We start from the raw sequence: 22,276 nt of genomic DNA, 5'->3' as shown, positions 1-22,276 counted from the left end.
CACCAGACAGAAAATCAGAAAACTTCACTCTGAAAGTCCACTTAGGTTAGAAACAGAGTGACTGGCAGCTTTGTCATTTTGCCCAGGATAAAGAGGACCTGTAGAACTATTGGTCAGTCACCGTCGTGGAGTTAAGTCCGACACATAGAGACCCTATAAGACAGAGCCAAGCTGCTTCACAGGGTGGCAGATACTGCAAATATCCATGGGTGTAGACAGCCTCATCTTTCTCCCAGGGAGTGGCTGGTAGGTTTGAACTGCTGGCCTTTTGGTTATTCGCAAATGCTTACCCTACTGTGCCACATGGGCTCCTGGATAGATGAACCCTTTCCAGGAAACGTGGATAGGAGAAGACATGGCTGTCATCCCAGACGGTTCTTTTGTCCATCCATAAAATCTCCCAAAGGACATTGAGCCTCCTGATGCCCCTGCATGTCTAATAAATTGCTCAGGAGCCCCGATTCCTACATCTGAACAGGATTTATCATCAGAGCCTACCACGCCAATTTGATTTAACAGGGACCATATATCCTCTTGGGGCTTGGGGGAAAAAAGTGTCCTTTGGAAGTAATTCTTAGTTATTGCCCTCAAGGACTGTGCGTCTTTTTCTAAAGAAACAGTTATAAACAGTCCGGTAAGATTTCAGTGATATGTATATTGATTTTCATCCAGACACGTGTCACTCTAAAACACACAATTAGCAATGAATTATTATTTGATGCTTCCAAAAATGATCGCTGGAACCTGCCATAGAACCATATTGAAGGGAAAAGGCTGAAGACAGAGTCCCGCGCAAGGCCGAAACTCAGCCAATTCTGCCCCCGCGTGGCAACGTCGGGGTAGTTCAGCAGTTCATTGCCTTGATGTTGAGTCATAGTGAGGCCACAGCTTGGGGGTTCCGTGACTGCAAATCCCTAAGGGAAGAAAAACCCTCATCTTTCTCCTGAAAGGTATACAAACTGTAATCCTATTTGGAGGTGATGTTTCTCGGGGCCAGACTCATAGAACCAAACAATGCACGGCCCTGCTCCAGCCTCCTAGTTCCTGGCACGTTTGAGCCCATTGACATAGCCATTGTGTCAATCTGTCCGTCAGTCTTGTGGAGTCTTCCTTTTTTCAGAAAAGCCTGTAACCTTCGGTTGAAAAGACCCACCAACTCAACTAGAAAAACCTGCCTTTGACTCAATAAGAGAACGAGAGGATCTTCTCATCCAGAAATAACCGGACCGTTGGGGAATCTGCAATGGTTTTACCGGTCTCCAAATGAAGGACTCCATCACTGCTTCGGAAGAGTCCAGGATTTCACTCTCTGGTCCAGTGGACGTCCTCTCTCCCAGGCGGGCTGTGGGCACCCATTTCCTGTTGCAGCCTCACCTACCTCTCAGGTGGGCAGCAGAGACAGATGGCGCTTCTCCTTTATTCTTTGCAGCTGCACCAATCAGGGATGGAACCACCCAGCCAAACGGTGTGAGACAAGCTGGCATTGGGTGCAGCTCACGATGGGCTATCTGTAAAGCTTTCCAAAGCTGGGAGCACCGTTCCCAGGGACTTTCTTCCGACCAGAGAGTGGGCCCCAGAGAAGTCAAGCCAAGCTCGTCAGTGAGCTTCCCTGTAAGGTACCCCAGCACGGCGGCTGGGCATTTCAGAAGAGCTGTTTCGATTGGTCTTGGCCAAGAGACTTTCTTTGCCCGTCATTCAACTCTTCAGCTGGACGGAAATACAATTTTTGCACGGAGTCTCTTTCTTTTCAATAACCTACAGCCGTTATGCCTTTCTTCTTCCTGTGCCGAAGCCTGCTCGACATTTTCCCATTTCAGCATTTTAAGTAGTAATGCAATTTTGGCGGTCTGTTATTTGTTTGACCAGTTCCAAACACGTTTCATGATTTAGATCAAACTGAGATCTCCTCAGAACATTCTCTCCACCTGTTGTCTTGGGCTGATTTTAAAGGAATTTCCTTCCCTTCTCTCCCTGCCACCATCTCTCAGTTCTTCCTCTCTCTCTCCCCTCAGTAAATGCTGATCACTGCCATTGCCACTGCCATTTAGAATGTAGTCTTCTAGCTATATGTCTAACATGGTCTGTTTATTTTTATAATCCGCAGTTACCAGAGATATGCAACGATTGCCATTGCTCTCCTTGTCCGTGGGATACGATTCGACAAAATGATATCTTTGTGTGTGTCTCATAGATAAATACATACCGCATAGAGATTTAACTGGGTGTCTTCGATTTTCAAATAAGGGAACACCATAAAAACCGCACTTGCATTACAGAGTGACATTTGACATTTGTTTGAAAAGGAAAAACTCATACTATGAGGGCATCAATACTATGTAGATACGGTGGGTTCTGAGACCCCAGTACAGTAAAGTAGTAGAGAGTGGTTAGAAGAGGAGTGATGAGTATGTGTGTTGGGTTGTGATCCACAAGGTCAGCAGTTCGAAATCACCGGCTGCTCTTTGGGGGAAAGGTGGGACGTTCTACTCCCATGAACAAGTGCTGTCTCAGAAACAGGGGCAGTTCTACCTTGAGCTATAAGGTTGCTCTGAATCAGCATCGACTTGCTGGCAGGGAGAGAGTTAGAAGTGGTAAAAATAACAGACCAAAAATCAAAACCAAACCAAAAGAAGAGACTAACCCGTTAGGAAGCGACTGAGGAAGCCCCCAGACTTTTGCCCTGACTCCACATTCTAAGATCAACTCTGTGAAGACACTCCAGAGGCCACCTTCCAACCAACTAAGAGACGGGCCATCAAGCAAACAGGAGCCTGGTTGTACAAAGGTTATGCACGGAGTCACTTTTACAGCAAGTTCAGCTGCTTGAAACCCCAGACACTCTGAGGGAGGAAGCGAAGGCTCTCCACTCATGTCAAGATTTCCATATTCCGGAAATTCACCAGGACAGTTCTACTCTGTCGTATAGGGTTGATATGAGTTGCAATCAGCTGATGGCAGTGATATTTTTATTTTTCATTAAACAAGGTAGAAATTTTCACCTAAGAGCACTGTAAACTAAGGGGATGGCCTTAGTTGGAGTGTTATGATTTTTTTGGTTTTTTTCTTTACTCATGAACATATAAGCATGACAGGGCATCTCACATTGGGCCTTCAGATCATTTTACTCCAAACAAATGTGGTTAGGCTCGCTTTGGTGGTCCTCTCCCCCCCTCTAGTGGTGATGGACTGTATTGGAACGTTCCGAAAATCAATCCAAACTCAGCTGTCATGGATTCACAGTAACCCTTTAAGATAGAGCAGATCAGCTTCTGTGGGTTTCTGAAACGGTAAAACTCAGGGGAGCAGAAAACCCAATCTTTCTCCCCAGAAGTATCTGGTAGGTTTGAACCGCTGATTTTACCGTTTGGAGCCCAATGATGCCCCCACCTGGGCTCCCATAGGAACACCACTGCAAGCATTTGTTCGAAAATGCTAGTGGGGCATGATCCCTGATGTGTATAGGAAATAGCATTCCTGGGTAAAGGGAAAGACAACACATGGTACAAGGGAGGTTTGGAAAATATGATCGAGGCAGGGGCCCACTGTAAGATTTTCAAAAGTTCAAGGCAAGGAAGGCAAATGCTGTTATTGACACAAGCCTGTAACAGTGGGGATCTGCTGCAGGGGCAGGGAATTCTTTAATGTGGGTCCTCTAGCCAAAGTCTCTAATTCCCACCAAATGACTCACAAGATTCACCTGTGAGCAATTGTGAACAGGATTCCCTGGAATGCCATCCTGCTGGGTATCCAAACAAAACAAAAGGAGCCTTCTAAGAAGCAGGAGGAAGGATCAAATTACTGGCAAGAGCCAGACCAGGAGCACATCCCCGCGACCAGAGGGCTCCGTAGCAAATATGGCAGTTCTATCCTTGGATGAGTCTAGGTAAAAATGCACACGTACTTCAAGGATAAGCCTTTCATCTTTTCTGTGGTTGGAAACTAGTTTAAAAAAAGATCTCAACCTATGGAAGGCTCACTTGGAACACATGTGCCACATTCATAATGTTAATTGCCATGGGGACACTTCATTGACCTGTATCATATTACCAGAGACTTCCCGGGCAATGGCCCCAGAGAATGAGAGCTCAGCTGATAGGGAGACGCTGCTCTGAAAAATCTGTGATGAATTTTTGGGGTGGTTCAATTTCTCCAGATGACAATCAGCGTCGTAATCACGGCCTAGTGGGTGGCAGCCAACAATACCTTTTATTGCTTACCTCTTTGCTCCTGTGGTTTTTCCTCATTTTCTCTCCCCCCACCCCCCAATTCATCCTTCCTTCCTGCTGACAGGCTAAGTGGCTGGCATGTATTTGCCTTCCCAAATTAGACCATTTCCTACCACTCACTCCATTGTGTGTACGCTGCCTTTACCTGGAATAGCCCCTCACCATATTCTATTAAAATGTCAGTCAAATCTCCCTTCCTCTTGAAAACGGTGCCTGGCCATCTTCAAAGACACACCTGTCCCTTGTGATGCTCCAGAATCTCTCTTTGTCTTCTGCGCACACTGCCCGTGTTGACATGGCTTTTCTAGAATGCATTTAGGTATCCGGGTTTTTGACTAGGGCCAAAATGCCTTTCATCATCTAGCAGAAAGCCTGGGGCACAGTGGGTGGACAATGCATGATTGTTGACTATGAAATCAGTCTGCGGGCATGACAGTGTTCATGACTGCACAGCATCTGTGCCGAGTGCACATACAAGGTGATTAGCACGTGGTTTCGGGTGAAGGAGAAGGCAGCCTCAAGAGGGGGCATGGGATAGGGGGCCAGTGAGGTGCATGCTTCCTTGTGAGGTGAGTGATTCTAGAGGGAGCCCTGAGTCCATATGATTCCAACACTGACTGCCAAGTGCATGGTTTGAAGCCACCATGGTGACCACTTCTGGTCACCTTGGATTTCAGTGTTGGAAACCCTAAGGGGGATTGTCTACTCTGCCCTGTACACGTGCTGTAAGTCTATTCATTGGCATCCGATTAGGTGATTTTTGAGCATCGGGATTTTCGAAAGAGAAGAACACGGGACAGTGTCCGAACACTGGCTTCCTTCACACTAGGCCCACACCGCAGGGACCCCAGAGAGGGATGCCGAAGGCCTGTTAGCTCCACGGCCTGTCACTCTCCTGAGGTGGAGGATGGATCTTGGGCCAAAGGTGTCCAGAGAGAGGAGTGGGGGAGCCACTGGGTCAGTCATCAAACCACATGGCCATCCTGCCAGATGCATGCATCTAAGCTGGGTGAAGCCCCTGGCCCATTCTCACGTACAATGCATTGTGCGTTCATTGAGGAGAGAGAGAGAGAGAAAGTGCACCATGCTCCAAATGTTGTAAAGAGCCCATGAGTAAACTGAATGACTGAAAAATAAGCAATTACATTCTGGTTTAACAAGTGCTGTCTAATCATGAGCTTACTTCCTATGAAGGTAAAAAATCAAACTGCCCGGAAACTCCATGAGAACGGGACAGTGACCATCCTGTGTGAGTGTTCAAGGTGCCCATGGGCTCCTTGCTTTGTTACTCCAGTTACAGTCAACAAGTGAGGGCATAGACTGGGCTCCTTCCTCAGTGGTATCAGGAATGATAATCAGGAATGGTAAGGGACTTGGACTCTGTTGGTTCCTCCTGAAAAGCCGCTCCCTCTTTGATGTGCAAAGGGGATTGGTGTAGGGAGGTCGCTCTTTTGGTCCTTCCAATAAATTCCACATTTCCTGGGAACTAAATCATGAACTGCAGCATTCCAAATGCCCTTCCTGTCCAAAGTGGTGATGACCAGAGATAATTAACCAGCTAGAATACAGCATTTATTTTCAAACACAAATGCTTTGAAGGAACAGTAGAGTTGAGTATGTATGTATATATATATATTCCCTCTTTTTGATGTGTCTGTCTGTCCATAGGGAGGCACCTATTGCAATGGGAGCCCAGAGGCTACATGTGTTCTGTAAATACATGATTGGTCTTCCAGATGATGTTGTCTATATCTATGGTCATATTCTAAAGGCTGGTACTTATGGATGTATTTCTGAGTGTGAATGGGGAAGTGAGTAGTCTCTTTTCCTTTGGGAATGTGAAAAGAGAAATGTGTGCCCATGTTTACATTGTGTGTGAGTGAGTGAGTGTGTGTGTGCATGTGTGTGAACAACAACTCTACGTGGTTGATTTCTTGGAAGCCTAGTCCCAAATCCACACACAATGACACAGTCAAAGGGTGGCAGCCCCAGGAGTTCCGTCCCACACCCCACCCCACCCTGGGAGGTCTTGCTGGCAGGAAGGCCCTGCTGAGCTGGAGCCCTGCTAGCTGTTCCCCCCTGGCTCCTGTGCCCGCTGGAGCACAGAGAGGTGAAAAGGCAGGGCGCTGTCTGGTTCGTAAGAGAGGGAATGTGAAAGTGGAGGAGGGAAAGTGCAGGGAAGTAAGGGTTAGGAAGGGAGCAACAAGGGAACCTTACAAAACAAAACAAAACAAAACAAAAAACCCAATGAAAACAATGGCTTCGGAGGGGATCTGCTAGAAACCCTGGTAGAGTCATGGTTACGTGTTAAGCTGCTAACCACAAGCAAGGTCAGTGGTTTGAAACCATCGGCTGCTCCATAGGAGGAAGAGGAGGCTTTCTAGTGGAAACCAGCCCTGTCTCATGGCGTTGCTGTGAGTCGGAACCAGCTCAATGGCAGTGAGGTTTGATTAGCTTGTCTTTGAGAGCGATCTGGTTTTCAACAGGGAATAGACAACCTCTGATGGTCCCTTGGGTTATGCTGGGCTGCGAACCTCAAGGTTAGTGTTTCAAAGCCATCACCATCTTGCTCCATAGCAGGAAGATGGGGCATTCTCCTCCTGTAAAGAGTGACAGTCTCAAGAAACCACAGGGACGGTTCTATCCTGTCCTACAGGGTCACCATGAGTCAGAATTGAGTCTATGGCACTGTTTTGGTTTGTTTTGGAGGTGGGGGGAGGGTTTGTTTGTTTGTTTGTTTCTTTGTTTGTTTGACTGGTGAGTCTCTTGGAGACTGGCCTGGGTGCAATATTACCTGCTTTGTAGGTATGCTATGAGATAATTTAGAAACATGAGGTGAGCTAGCATACATTAGACCATATCAAGATCATTGAATTGGATAAAATTAGATCATGCAATGTGCTGAGTGCCTAGTAAGTCCTCAACAAAATCAGCTCAGAGAACAGCTTCGTTTGAAGTTGTGCTTTGGCTAGAAAGGTGAGTGTGGTTGCGCTGTAGAACAAAGAACAGATATACATCCCACAGGGGAACAGGAGAGAGGACCCCCGGGGTGCAGCCATCCCAGTGTGGAGTGGGATAATGAGTGCAGTGTACTACATTCCTCAATGATGATTACAGGCAACCCTGAGCCAGTACCTGTAGAAAAACCAGTTTATCCTTAATTCATATGCAACCTAATTGGAGGTTGTTTTTCCCACTAAAAACAAAACAAAAATCTCACTGCCATCAAGTCAAATGCCAACTCACGGTGCCCCTACAGAACGGCCCCTGAGAGCTCTGAGGTTGTAACTCTTAATGGGAATAGAAAATTCCATCGTTCTCCCAAGGAGTGGCTGGTGGTTTTCAACTGATGATCTGGCAGTTAGCAATCCAATATGCAACCACTACACCACCAGGGCTCCTACTAATTGGAGTTTCCCAATAGTTAGTTCTTTTTTTCCTGGAAAGAATCCTAAATTATATTTGAAATATGTTATTGGTAAATAAAATAAATCAAGGAGAGATCAATTCATCTAGCCAATCCTTTTCTTTTCCATCTGTAACATGGGAATAATGTTCTTTTTTCCTAGAGGCTCACGATAAGGGGATTACAATGGAGGAATGTCCTCCATCACAGCCATCACACCTGAAACTAGCCATCAATCGTGTGCGTCACTGAGATGTACCCTGCTTGATTTACGACTTCTTTACCCTCAGAATTATGACACACCTGAGTAATTAATGCTCAAAATAGTTGGTATGGCAGAGTGAAATTACTTACATATGACTTTTCTATCCATTTATCTGTAACTCCCATCAACCTGTTGGGGGGAACCCTGCCAATCGGGTGTGTGAAATACTAAGAGATGTGCCAATCTTGCCCTTTCCTTGTGTATAAGAAAGGCATCTTATAGGCAGAAACAGAGATTCCCGTGACTATCAAGAAGGAAGAGTCCCAGCAGAGCATGTCAGAAGTGGCAGAGGCAGCTGTGTGCAGACCACAGACAGAGCAGAGGAGCCACACTGAGACCATGTGTGTCTGTGCAGGAATCCGATAGGCAGACAGGCTTCCTGGCCCCCAGAGGATGGTTGGTGTCTGAAAAGGGTAAAAGAAGGGTGGAGAGTAAATGCATGTTTGACCTCTGCCTGGTGTGGATTGCCCTTGGGCTGCTGCGGAGTTGGATTCCCCTTCTCCCGTGTAGCCCGAAGAGGTCAGATGTGGTCCCCACACCACGTTCTCAATTGGATTCTAAGTGTTATCACTACTGTCATACGGAAGAGACTGTGACCAGCATGCAGATGACTTCATTTTGTAGTACTGATGCCGCTGAAAAATTAGAGGCATTTATGCCGAGCATACAATAGTGGGTTTTCTGTACTGCCTCCAGGAGGATGGGAGAGGAGGGGGGAGGTGGATGGGAGATGGAGAGGGAGGCAGAACTGCAGCCATTCACAGAGAGGATATTTTTGCACAAGCTCCCCCCTGTCCTTGACAATAACATATATGAGGGGTACCCTCCCCCCCTCCCCTCAAGAAAACAGAATTGTGCTAGGCGGAGTATAGAGCTTTTGTAGTAAGCATTTTTACCACTAGGGGAGCACTGATCAAATCGCTCTGACTTGGTGCAACCAGTGGCATCACCTGGGAAGGTTCGCCCATAGTGATTTTTTGTTGTTGTAAAAGCAGTTTCCCTCAAACCTCGTTTGCTGTGATGGCTGATTTAAGAGAACAGCATGAGGCTGTGAAATTTTGTTTCCTGCTCACGAAAAATGCCACAGAAACTGTTGTGATGTTGAACACAGCTTACAAGGACAGTGCTATGGGAAACACTCAAGTGTACAAGTGGTTGTTTTGTGTAAAAAAAAAATTAAATACATATCTTTATATTTCTGTGAATGCAGAGGGACATGAAAGGATAGTAATTTGACGACAGAGAAGAGATGAAGAAAAAAAAAACAGGGAGGTGCTGTCAGCCATCCAAACAGACAAGTGTGAAAAATGTTTCCAAGAATGGAATCGCAGATTTGACAAATGTATTAAGTGTAATGGACAGTACTTTGAAGATAAGGTTGTTTTGTGTAAAAAAAATTAAATACATATCTTTGGGAAAAAATTCTGATTTTTTTTTGGGGGGGGGTACCTCGTAAATAAGCACACACTTTGAAAATGCTTTCAGGATAATCTCAAATACAGAGATAATTACTGAATTTGAAGATAAGGTTGTTTTGTGTAAAAAAAATTAAATACATATCTTTGGGAAAAAATTCTGATTTTTTTTTGTGGGGGGGTACCTCGTAAATAAGCACACACTTTGAAAATGCTTTCAGGATAATCTCAAATACAGAGATTAAATGATGTAGGACTTGGGTACTATTTCCCTTTAGTGTCATAAATGCCCAAAGCTCACTGACATCAAATCGTTTCCAACTGTCCGCAACCCCGAGAGACAGGGTGGAACGGCCCCTGTGGGTTTCAGTCATCCCTCTGTATGGGCATAGAAAGCCGCATCATTCCCTGTGGAGCAGCTGAGGTAAGCAGCCATGGCTTGGCTTCCTGTTTGTTAAAGTGGAGGGGCAGTGGAAGAGAGGAAGATCTTCAACCACCTGGATTGCGTGAATCAGAGCAATGGTGAGGATGTCGCAGGTCCCCACAGTGCTTCCTTCTTTCCTATGGTGGATCGTCCCTATAAGTTGGAACCAACTTGATTGCACCAAGTCTGTCTCTCTCTCTTTTCTGAACTTTTGCAACTAGCTATAAGTTTACAAGCTGCTGTCCAATGACAGTTATAGGATCCTCAAACAAATGTATTGATAAGAGAGGATACATTCTTACACTTTGACAGTTGTGTATGCAAAAGATCAGTTAATAAGAGAGTAGATAAATGAGGGGTTATAGGGTGGGAACTCTTTAGGGGATAGTAAACCTTGTTTTTCTCCCTCAGAGTGGCTGATGGTTTTGAACTGCTGGCTTTGCAGTTAAGCAGCACACCTTGCAACCCACTATGCCACCAGGGCATCAGAAGGAGTAGAGGTTTTTAAGTTAAGTGTTGGCAAGCTGACTTCTATTCCTAGAGAACTGTCCCATAGGGTTGTCTAGACTGGAATTTTCATGAAAGCTGAGAAGCAGGTGTGTCCCTTTGGAAGCCACTGGATGAGTTCAAGTTGCCAACTCTTGTTTAGCAACTAAACACTTAACCGTTGCACCGCTGGGGGGGGGGGGGGGGTCTGAAGGCGACAGAAGTCAAAATGTGTGGTAAAGCCTAACCACTGTGCCTGTGGTTATAATTCTACCTGTGAACTGGTTCTCTCTGTTTGGTTAATGGGGCGGGATTGGATGTAGGATGTGTCCATCTCTTTGGAGATAGCAAAGGAATTCAACCAACCAGGGAGCACGCAGAGATGGGATAGTGAGAAGTCAAGTTACAGGAAGATCACTCCGATGCAGAAGTGTTATAAGTCTTCCTCCAGACCCAAAGGAGAACATCTCCCAGGAGAGCTCCCACCCTGGATTCTGACTTCAAGCCCCTTAACCTGTGAGAGCCTGCGTTTCCGTCAAAGTAGCATTTCTGTGACAGTAGCACCAGGTACCTCTGCTAGCTCTTACGGTGCTGTTCACTGACTGCCATCGAGTGCAGCCCAACTCACGGAGACCCTATGGGACAGCACAGAACTGCTCCTGTGCGTCCCCGAGGCTGTAGCTCTTTACTGGAGTGGAAAGCCCCGTCTTTCTCCCGCAGAGCAGCTGGTGGTTTCAAACTGCTGACCTTGTGATTAGCAGCCCAATATGCCTTGTGATTAGCAGCCCAATACGAGGGCTACTTATTGCAAGACTAAATTATTGAAAATGATTCAAGCCAAATAACCCCAGAAACTTGTTTCATTCACATGGCCCCAAACAGTACATTTTTCTCTGTCTTTAACATAAACTATTTTGTCGCACTCGTTTATTTTTCAAGGTGAAGATGCTGTTGTTGTGGCCGTTGTCGTCGTTGTGGATGGGTGCCTGGCATTGATCTGACTGGGAAAGACCCCACGCAGGTCAGAAAAGCCCTGGGATTCTACTAGGGCAAAGATTTCAGCCTGGGAAAGAAACGCTATGTCCAAGTTGCAGGGCGCGCTTAGGATACTAGGTGGCGCTGTGGATCCACCTATACTATGTTACTAACCAGAAACAAATTTAAGAAGATGGGTTTGGTTTGGAGTTTGGTTCCCTAGGCAGCTAGGCAGGTCTCTCTCCCACCTGATAGTCACTTCACTAATTGACTGCATTGAAAGACTATAGAGTATAGCATGTTCTTATATCCCAGGAAACACTGCCGGGCTGTGTTTCGTTCTGTTGTGGCGTAGGGTCGCTATGGGTCAGAACCAACTCAATAGCGCCTAACAACAACAACAACATTCTTAAAAATACACCGATTTTGTGTTTGTGCCCACGTGCATGTACACATGTAGGTTTGCATTGCTTAAAGGCAAAATCTGACCGCATGTGTTTACGGTCTCGTAACTTATTTATTTTTTAAAAGGAAAGCGGCTCTCTTTTTCTAAATTATTCTCCCCTGAGGGTTTTAAATTAACTCTGGGGTTCTGCATATTCCATGTTGTCCTGCTAACTACAAGGTCAGCAGTTCAAACCCACCAGCGGCTCCCACTCCATGGGAGAAAATTGAGGCTATATTTTTCCCTTAAAATGAACAGCCTCAGAAACCCTGTTTTGGATCACTATGAGTCTTAATCAACTTGACAGCTGTGGAGTTTCATCGTTTTAAAGACTCAAGCCCTGTATTCTTGCAGCATTGGACAAAAAGCGGGACAGGGGAAGGCGAAGCAGAGGGTGGACGGGCCCTGAGTGCAGGCGCTGAGGCTCCTGTAAGGCAGGCAGGTGGATGGTGGAAGGAACTGCCCAGGTAAATTGAAGAAGACAAATGGAGCGCTAAGTGCTCTGCTTTGCAGCTCCAGCCTCGGACACTAGGTGGCGCTATACACCCACGTTCAGCATGGGGACCGATTGAAGTTAGCTCGCCTAGGTTTTAATGCGAAGTTCATACAATGTCTAAGCCACATGTCCTATTCCACACAAAATGGTTAAGTGACACATGTCGGAAAGTATGTATGTATATGTGTGTGTGGATACATTTTAAAATAAGCCACGTGCTATACTTATCGTTGCTCACTGCGTCTGCCCCAAGGAATTTTTGTAAGCATGCTATGCTAATTTCTTTATAGCTACATGTAAAAAAAAAAATTAGCTTCAAAAAGTTGATGGAAAATTCCATTAGTTTCCATGCCATTCCACCTTTTAATCCCATCATCATTCAATTCACACACAGCGAGTGCTCGCATGAGCAAGAGGCAATTCCTAAAGTACAAAAGAGATCAGAGAGGGAGAGGCAATCTCTAAGCCATGATTGAAATCCTACGTGTGACTTTAAGGCACATTCGTAGGTGCCTTGGAACGGGTACATGTAGTGTAAGGAAGGAATGGAAGTCTCTTCGATGATTTAAGAACTGCATGTTCAACAGACGTTGGTGACTACAATGAACCCTTTGCTGAAGGAGAAGAGGCAAGGCAATCGTCTTGAAGTAAGAAGAGGTGCAACAATGGTAACATGCAAGTGGGAGTCCCTGTTAGTCGCATATTTATAACCTGAGGACTTACTCTGTGTTTTCTTACTGTGTGTGTGTGTGTGTGTGTGTGTAATATATCCAATGCATGTAATATATAATGTATACAATACTACATATGTTGAATATCTAATATAAACCTGTTGTAAATGTTGAAGTTGGGGGTGGGGGCAGAAATGTATGCCTTGTCTCCACACCTTTTACCCGGACCCTACCTTATGTTTCATCCATACTTTAGTTCAAACAGGAGAGTAAATTGTATTAGGGAGCAGGTGAGTTGACGTTTTTTTTAAAAATGATACTCTGGAGCCAAGTTCTACTTACTTGGCTTATGTACCAGATTCACAAACTCATGGTACATAATTGTGTATCAAATGTCCCATGTGGGATAGGAAACATCAGCATCTATGAAAAGACCCTGTGATTTACCAAAGTTGGGGTGGGGCGGGGTGGACTGGGACAGGCAGGCCAGTCTGTCCCAGGTGTAGACAGCAAGAGGTACATTGTCTGTAGAGGAATTAAAATTGGTGCTGAAATTAAGTGAAAAACTCCACAGAGTTTATCCTGGCCCTGCCTGGGCATTGTACACAATCTCAGTGGTTCCCGTGTCCATTGGAATCTGCTTTTACAATCCACACCCTTTGGAATACCACTGATCAGAACTGCTTTCTTTCTTAGGATGTTCTAGGCAGGAGCAGCAGTGAATTTTTGGAAGAAAGAGTTAAAAGTGCAAGAAGAAAATAATTTATCCATTAGGTGATGCATGTTCAACACTTCCTATGCATTTGTTTTCTCATTACATACTCCTGAACACTAATCATATAATGCAGATAATATCCGTTGCTATAAAGTTTATTCTGACTCATGAAAATGCCATGACAGAGTAAAAGTGCCCCATCGGGTTTCCAAAGCTGTCATCTTTACAGATGCAGACAGCCACTTCTTTCTCCCGTGGAGAAGTTGGTGGGTTTGAACCACTGAACTTTCCATTAGCAACTCAGTCCTTAACCACTGTGCCACCAGGGCTTCTTTATGCAGAGACAGAAGAATAGAGCCCCAGTTTTTCAGAGAAGAAAACAGACTCAGAGAAGTTGAACAAGGTATTCGGGTTCATACAGCACCTAACTGGTGAGCTGGCATCCTAAGACAATTGTCGTTTCAGCAAAAGCTCGGGCTTCTTGTTTTGTTGAACAGTTACCATGGCTTCTGAACTTTGATAAGTTTAAAAACTTGGGGAAAGCCAACAGTTTCCTCTTATCTTCCTCCTTTGCAGTGGGTGGTTATAGGATTTCCCCAGGGGGCAGAATTCTAGAACACACACACACACACACACACACACACACACACACACCTGGAGCTCTCTGCATACACAGAGCGTAGCACACAAATAGCACATGGGGGGTAACAATATTCGCAAATGACACATGATTCCCATAATACCAATTTTACCATTTTGTCAAGTTTTCCAAGAGCCTGTAATAAGGTTATGGCCCTTCTGTGAGTTAAAGCATTCTTGAATATGCCCATAAGTAGTACCCCCTGATGGGCCCGTCCACCAGACACTGACCTCTAAGGAGTGAGGCAGGCACAAGTATCAGGCCTAATAAGACAAGTCTCAGATTCCACTTGACTCAGATCACGACTTCCAAGAGGATTTTCTCTTGTTAATGACAGTCTCCGGGCTACTCCAATGGGGAAAAAAGGCCGGACTATTGTGTGTGGAGTGAGGATTAGGTTGGCGAGGAGCAAGAGGTGCCTGTGGCTTTGATTCATTCTACTCAATAATGGAGTTACTAAGAGGCTCGTCACAAAGGCTCCCGAGCTTTAGGAGGTGACCCCAGATGAGGCTTCAAGTTGAAATATATCCAAAGTTAGCAAACACAAAAGCTTAATAATAGTGTGTCAAAATGCCCCAGCCTATACAGTCGTTGATGGCAACTGAACTTCTGCCATTTGAGTTCTTTGTATGAACATCAAATTGTCCAACATTTCTTTTCACAGGCTCCTCAATCCAACAGCTATTTGAAGATCATATATCTTTTCTCTGTTTTCAAATATAACATTAATTAAGGTTGAAAGTGTGCCCCATAAGAAAATAAAGCCTTTTAAAACATGTTTGAAACCCATAGAAAGGATTATAGAGAACACATCAGATCATGGCTTTTTGTTTTGTTTTAAATCCACGTGTATTCTTTCAATACCACTGCTTTCATAAAGTGTGGCAATAGATCAAGGTACCACTGACATGGCTGTTTGCAGTAAGCATTTATTCAGCATTTCATCTGGCCAGATGTATTTGCTTTGGGAAACATCATTATGATAACAACCATCATGTATTTGTAAGATCGTCATTGTGAGCAGGACACTTTATTTTACAATTTAAAGTTCGCACAGACAAACAATTCCCCTCCAATAAGATGCTTCCATAATGTGGTAAACTGTACGGGGCGTTCTGAGTCACCCAAGTGGGCTTCTGTATTTTGGGAACTGTAATGTCAGGGCTAACTTGTACGCAGACTGAAGCAAAAGGTAGGACTGCTCTGTAAATGACTGTGTGCGTCCTGTGGGAAGCTCTGGGGTGGTGGAAAGTTATCGGTGAAGGTTTTGCTACTTGGCTCTATGCTCTGCCATTTGATGTTATCATACGTGTTCAACAAGTCAACTTTGTAAAGATCCACATAGGACGTAGACCATTCTCTCGCCTCTGGTCTGATAGACTCTCCCAAGGTCTCTGAGAGGCACTTGCTCCACACAGGATTAGGAGAGTTACCAATGGGAACCCCTTCATCATTTCAAGACAGGTTCCCAAGTCACAGATCTACTCCGCCGCTTAGAATGCTTTGTTTTCTCTCTCCCACCACCAAAACGTGGCTTCTAGCTGGCCAAGCACTTGAAAATGGATCCAACTGATCAGATGAAACCTCAGGAATACATATGCCTACATCTACAGAGCATGAGACTGAACTAGAGCATTCAATTGTAGTTAGCTACCTTGAGTAGCCCCAACTCCTGGTGACCTCATGCACAATGAAACAATGTAGCCCAGTCCCATGTCCCTCCCGGGATCAGGAGGGGACTGGACCTTTGTAAACCAATAGGTTTTTGTTGGAAGATTTTTGGAAATAGGTTGTCAGATCTGTCTTAGTCTGCAGCTCCACTGAACACTGGTCATTATCACAGAAGCATGCAGGCCTTCCCTGACAGAAGATGGACAGACTATATACCAGGTGCATAAGCCAAGATCAAACCCTGTTCTCCCACGCGGAAGACAATTCCGTTACATGAACCCCTTCAAACAAAACAAGTGGACTCTGACAAACAGGTTTTCAGCTGATATTGGGTTCCTAAGACTGTAGTCTTTATGGGAATAGTCAGCGTCCTTTATTTTCCTCCTGAGGAAAAGCTGGTGGTTTTGAACAGTTGACTTTGAAATTGTTAGCCTAGCACCTAGGCCACAGTCCCATAGCCACACCCAAACAAGTCGTATCTCTACTGCTATGTGAGTTCTATGGGACCCGATATCCAGGTCTTTATTCCCATGGAGGTGCTTGTGGGTTCAAACCATCCCTGACTTCTTGCTCAACAGTTGACTGCTTCACCATTGAACCAACCACCAGGGCCTCTTTTGAAATGTATAACTGGGCTGTGGAGAATTCTGGAATTGGATAATCATTGGGGATCCTGGTATTTAAAAACCTGGCCAAGATGCTTGCTTGTTGGTTTGAGTTTGTTGGGTATGACTGGTTCCACAGCCTACCAGCTGGCATATTCATTCTTAGATTCAATGTGTCCAAATGTCTGTCACCATCACCGTGGGTTACAGTGCCTCCCTGGTTGTAACTAAAGAGGACATCTCAGTCAGGTCTATGATGAGGAGATGGAAATTAGATGAGAAGGGAATCTTCTGGATCATTCGATTCACTGACTAGTTGAATGCTAAATGGGAACATGCAGAAGATTCTGGCACACTATGGCTTTCACATTTCACGTGAGCTCTAGAATACAGGAACCGTTAAATCGACCATGGGTCCAATTCCACAGACGAGACGTTCACAGACCGCCCTTCTATGCTGTAGCTCTGACAACCACCTACAGTATGGCTTGTAGGTTAGAGGTCAGCCTGTGGGTCAGGAACCAACAGCATGCCTGTGATGTGGGGAGGCTTCCAGCGTTGCTGTGTTTCAAAGAGTTCAGGGCATCCCATCAGATGAGCAATGATTTGATACCATAAAGGCACAAAGACTGCAGCGTGGTTCCGAAAGGGTGCTGTGTGGGCACCTGATTTCACTGGAAGTTGAAGGGACTTAAGCTGAAGCAGCAATGAGGATAATCAGAGGAACAAGAAAGAACATCAGACCCTCCGGAGAAACCGTGGAAAATCTAAGACCACTGATCGTGTACTTGGGAAATTGATTATGTTAAGGCAATTCTCTACCAAGGTGCTGAAAGTCTCTGCATTTTGCAATCAAATGTCTATTTAAAGTTTAGATATTGGTAAATTTAGTATTTTTAAGGTAGCAGTTTATCTTCGTGAGATTAATTGTTATTATGGGTTAATTAACTCATTGATTTATTCTCTCTTCTTTTATATTCAGAATGTGTTTGAGTAAGCTAGAGTTGGCTATACAATCCTTTACCATTTTAAACAAAGGCACGAGAAATTCTCAGTAACACTTGAGATGCTCTTGGGAGCACCCTCTTATCTCTTGTTTGTAGAAACTTTACATGTGCATTAATCAAACCCGGCACACACTTAAGTCACAACCAACTACCACAATCTCCCATTAGGGAAAACAGTGTTAATTATGCTGTCTCATTAATGTTTTCAAAATAGCCTGACATTTTAAATAACCAATGGATATGTAATCTGCGATCAGTAATGGGTAGTTCCCATGGAGGGATCAGTCTGAATTTTATCATTTACTACATCACAAGTGTTTCATGGATGGAGAGGAAGTGGGGAGCAGGGAGAAACCGCTCCGGGATCATCCTATGGAATACTCACAGCACTTACCGGTGACGAAAATTCAGCTTTTGAGATGGAATCAATGTACTGAGTTCCTGTTGGGTGAGTTACCACTGGAGAGCCTATGTGTACTGAAATGTTCCCCCTTACGAGAGTCTCCATCCACAACCGTGCACTCAACAGAGTGTACTGTAAAGGACTGAGTGACATTATAATGACATGATAAATGACATTATATTCAGTGTCTTTATTTCTTGCCTCTTTTCTCCAGGGGATCCTGGAGACCTCATTGACCATGCAAAGACACTTCTACTCTCTTTTGGAAAACATTCCTGATAATGTTTGCATCAGAGAGAAACGACATCATTTATTCCAGGTCACCTTAATAATCTACAAATTGGGGTAAGGATCCTATAGTATCCAGTGGGTCAGTTTGTCTCTATGGCCTAAGAAACAAGAGAGACTAGCTGCCACGTTCAATCCCAAGGAATTGGTATATGAATGGTCAGAAGGATATCGATATTCACAGTGTCTTACAATCATGCTCCAAGCTAACTAAAAATGAAAGTAAAATTGCCACAGAGATTACAGTATATTTGGATAAGAGCTAAGGACTATGTACAAGTTCATTGACAACATGTGGGCAAATATCGCAGACAAAACATTGAGAAAGAAATCTACATAAGACAAAGCAGATAAATTTATCAGAGATTGATAAATTTTCGGAGACAGTATAAAAGTACACAAAACATGGAAGAGAGAAAGAGCTTTCAAAAAATAACCACTAAGCCAATACAGAGAGTACAAGTTTACTACATTCATATTACAGAATGATGGAAACCAGAGACAGAACGGTTCGGTCACAAACAGAAAGAGTTTTTCACCCACCACAGGCAAGATCAACTTTCCCTTCTGAATGACAACACAGACCGCAGGCCTCCTCCCACTGCCCGCCCCCACACACCACACGGAGAGAGGCAAGCAGATGCACACGTTGTCTACAGCGACACAGGACAGACAGAGGTGGGGGGCGTTTGGCATGTTGCAGCACAGGCAGTCAATCACGATTGGCTAACGATGATGGTACCTGGCTCTGTTGCAGGTCGCTGGCTTGCCTGAGAGGAGTGACTGATGGAGGAGGCACACCTGATGTGGATGCAGATCGGCCTAACTTGCAGCTTACTTTAGACTCTGCAACAGGGAGAAAGACAAAGTGTTAGACTCTCACCTCTGCTGGCACGGAAGAGCAGGTAGATTCCCCCTTTATTTTGCTCAAAACGAACACCTGATGCTGTTGAGTCAATGCCCCACCCCACCCCACTCTGTGTGTCACATAGGATGTCCTTGTTTGTCCTCCTCAGGAAGCAGCTCATCCAGTCTTTCTTTTAAAGTGCTGATGGGGAATGATGAAACATACGATGTTCCTCCAGTTCCTAAATGATTCCCCTCCCCTCCCATCATGATCTGAATTCTACCTTGCAAGTCTGGCTAGACCAGAGGATGTACACTGGCACACACAGGAACTGGAAATACAGGGGATCCAGGGCAGATGATCCCTTCAGGACCAGTGGTGAGAGTGGTGATACCGGGAGTGTAGAGGGAGAGTGGGTTGGAAAGGGGGAGCCGATTACAAGGGTCTACATGTGACCTCCTCCCTGGGGAATGGACAACAGAAAAGTGGGTGAAGGGGGATGTCGGACAGTGCAAGATATGACAAAATAATAATTTATAAATTATCAGGGGTTCATGAGGGAGGGGGGAGCAGGGAGGGAGGGGAAAAAATGAGGACCTGATTCCAGGAGCTTAAGTGGAGAGCAAATATTTTGAGAATGATGAGGGCAATGAATGTACACATGTGCTTTACACAATTGATGCATGTATGGATTGTGATAAGAGTTGTATGAGCCCCTAATAAAATGATCAAAAACAATCAAACAAACAAAGTGCTGATGGGGAGGTTCAAACCCACAGCCTTTCAGCTAGTAGTTATCCATTGTTTGTGTTGATACACTAAACATTTCTGGTGTCAGTTAATTACCAGTGATTAGAAGAGTTGAGGCAGAGACGCTCCTGGGAAATGAAGGACAGACAGACACGGAAGGATAATTCTTACTCCCGCACAGCTTTGACCACCTCTAGGAGGGAGATTCTAGGGAAAGAAAACTGGACCGAGGGGCATGATGATTTGGGGTGATTCATTTCAGTTTTGATCCACAGGAAACTTCTCTCCTAAAACTCACTTTTCCTGAATTTTCTATTTTCCTATTTTTCTTCTCCTGTTTCTTTTTCTCTGCTCTTTCCCTCCTTTCTTCCATTCCCCACCCTCCCTCCCTCCCCCGGCTCCCTCTTTGTTTCCCTCTTCCATTTTTGCTCTTCTTCCCTCTCTCCCTCACTCGTTACCTCCCTAATAGTCCTTCCTTCATTTTTAATCATTCTCCCGATTCTAAGGTTGAGTCACTTGTTTTCACTGACTGCAATTGCGCCTGTTTTCAGCATAGCTCATCTCTCCAATTTCCCTATGTGCATGCAATTTTATCCCCATCGTCTAAGACTTTGTTTTAACTTTCAGAACCATATTGTTCAAATCTCACTTTCTGTTTCAGAAGCCCAGTTGAGCTGCCTTTCCCATTGATAGGAATCTCTGGAGTTGGCAATCTGGAGATTGAGAGAAATCCTTTCTTCTAATAAGTACAGAATTCATTGGATTTCAGATATATTTGATAAAAGAAGGAGGGGGTCTTAAATAGAGGGGGGAAAAATTTAGCTCTTGTCCCCAAATTTTATATTAGTTGTTAGTTTTTAAGTGTCTGTTTTGAGCATCATGAGGCTACACTTACATGATATCTAATCCCAGCCCCTTGGTGGGAGAAAGAGGGGACTTTCAACTCACAGGGGCAGTTCTACCCTGACCTATCGGGTCACTGTGAGTCAGCATTGGCTCAATGGTAGTGAGAGATTCTCTTTCAGCATGAAGGCACCTTGGTGAGGTGGAGGGCTAAGTATTGTGTTGCTAAAGGCAAGGTTGGGGTTCCAATCCATCACCCAGCACCCTGAGTGTAAGATGAATCTGTCTGCTTTCGTATAGATTTATAGTACCAGGAACCGGAGAAGCCTGTCTACTCTGTATTGCGTAGGGTCACTATCAAGAACCCAGGTGCTGTCATTGGATAAATGTTGGACTGCTAGCCCCAAGGATGATGGTTCAAATCTACCAGCTGCTCCCTGGGAGAAAGAGAAGGCTTCAGAAATGCTAACTCAGAAGTCAATGTAATGCAGGTGCGTTTTGTGAGTGAGAAGAGACTCAACGACAGTGGGTTGGTTCAGCGTGTAAGGGTCCCTTGCAGGGAAATGGTGAAGATTTGAACCCACCCAGTTTCTCCATAGAAGAAAGTCTTGGGAACCCTTTGGAGAAGTTCTGTATTGTAACATGAGATCCTTATGACGTTGAATTCAACTTGAAGAGACCCAACCAAAACAGCATTGCAGCAAGCACTTCTAGTGCAATGCGTTTTGCAACTTTGCCTCTCCCTGTCTATGTTCTGAGCCCCCTTAGCCCTGGTACGCATCGGCACTACCTGCTGCTGTCATTTTGTGCACGTATGTGGACAGAGGCCACATAGTGAATGTTCTATAAGTCTGTACTATTCTTTCACTGAAGACACTCACGTGCATCGTGTGACTTTGAAAAGTAAATCATGACCACGCAGCAAAGTAGGATCTGTTATAATATCTGGTGGAAGACCTGGCCTGGCTGTCCTATTTACTAAGGTGGGGATTTTCAGTTAAAGGAACGTGACACTTTGGGGGCCATTTCAGGTATGGAGTTTGAAACCCACCCCACCCCTGGTTCTATGCAGGTATTTTCACCTCCTACCAATCTATTCTTTTTCATGCTACTGGAGTCCCCTGAGGGTGTTTAAATACATGTGTATAATGAAATGGCATAGATAAAATATCACTGCCATTTGTAAATTAACCTCATTTCCCAGGAGTCATAAACCTTTGCATACCTTAGGGAATCACATTTTATTACATAAAATAACAAGTAAATCATCTATAAGAATCTTGGCCAACTGGTATTCATATTTCCTTGTATTTCATTGCTGGAATAGCAATTTTAGTCACATAGTGTGAGAAAAATTCGATTTTTTCCCCCGCTAGGACAGGATGGCAAATAATATTCCTTTACTAAATGGTTCTTTTGAAGTTTATGTTGAAGGGATTATCCAATGAGTGACAAAATTGAAGGCTTTTTTACCTTACCTAATGTACTTATGGATTAATTTCCCCTGCTTGGTTTCCAGTGGGAACCCGACTTCATTAGCCTCTTTCAAATATAGACACTGCTATCTCTAATACACAGACGGAGCTTTACCAAGGTCAAGTCAACTCCCAATATCACATGATGTGGTTTACCCCTACTGGAGATGACTGGAGATCCAGTATCAGTTCACCAGGCCCCTGTAGGCACTGCAATATAAAC

General features: G+C 44.6%; 1 protein-coding gene across 1 annotated transcript in view; it reads right to left on the bottom strand.

Annotated features, from left to right (window-relative positions):
- The window catches only part of NYAP2 (neuronal tyrosine-phosphorylated phosphoinositide-3-kinase adaptor 2), a 325,661-nt gene that overhangs the window by 38,488 nt on the left and 264,897 nt on the right, over window positions 1–22,276 (bottom strand). The window contains exon 6 of the mRNA XM_004701652.3: window positions 18,881–18,984. Coding sequence (XP_004701709.2) covers window positions 18,881–18,984 — 104 coding nt within the window. The remainder of the gene's footprint in view (window positions 1–18,880; window positions 18,985–22,276) is intronic.

The sequence above is a fragment of the Echinops telfairi genome, unplaced genomic scaffold, assembly GCF_000313985.2.
Source record: "Echinops telfairi isolate 266 unplaced genomic scaffold, ASM31398v2 ScPeMD7_3;HRSCAF=10, whole genome shotgun sequence".
Taxonomy (NCBI): domain Eukaryota; kingdom Metazoa; phylum Chordata; class Mammalia; order Afrosoricida; family Tenrecidae; genus Echinops; species Echinops telfairi.
This window is presented reverse-complemented; position numbering and strand designations above follow the sequence as displayed.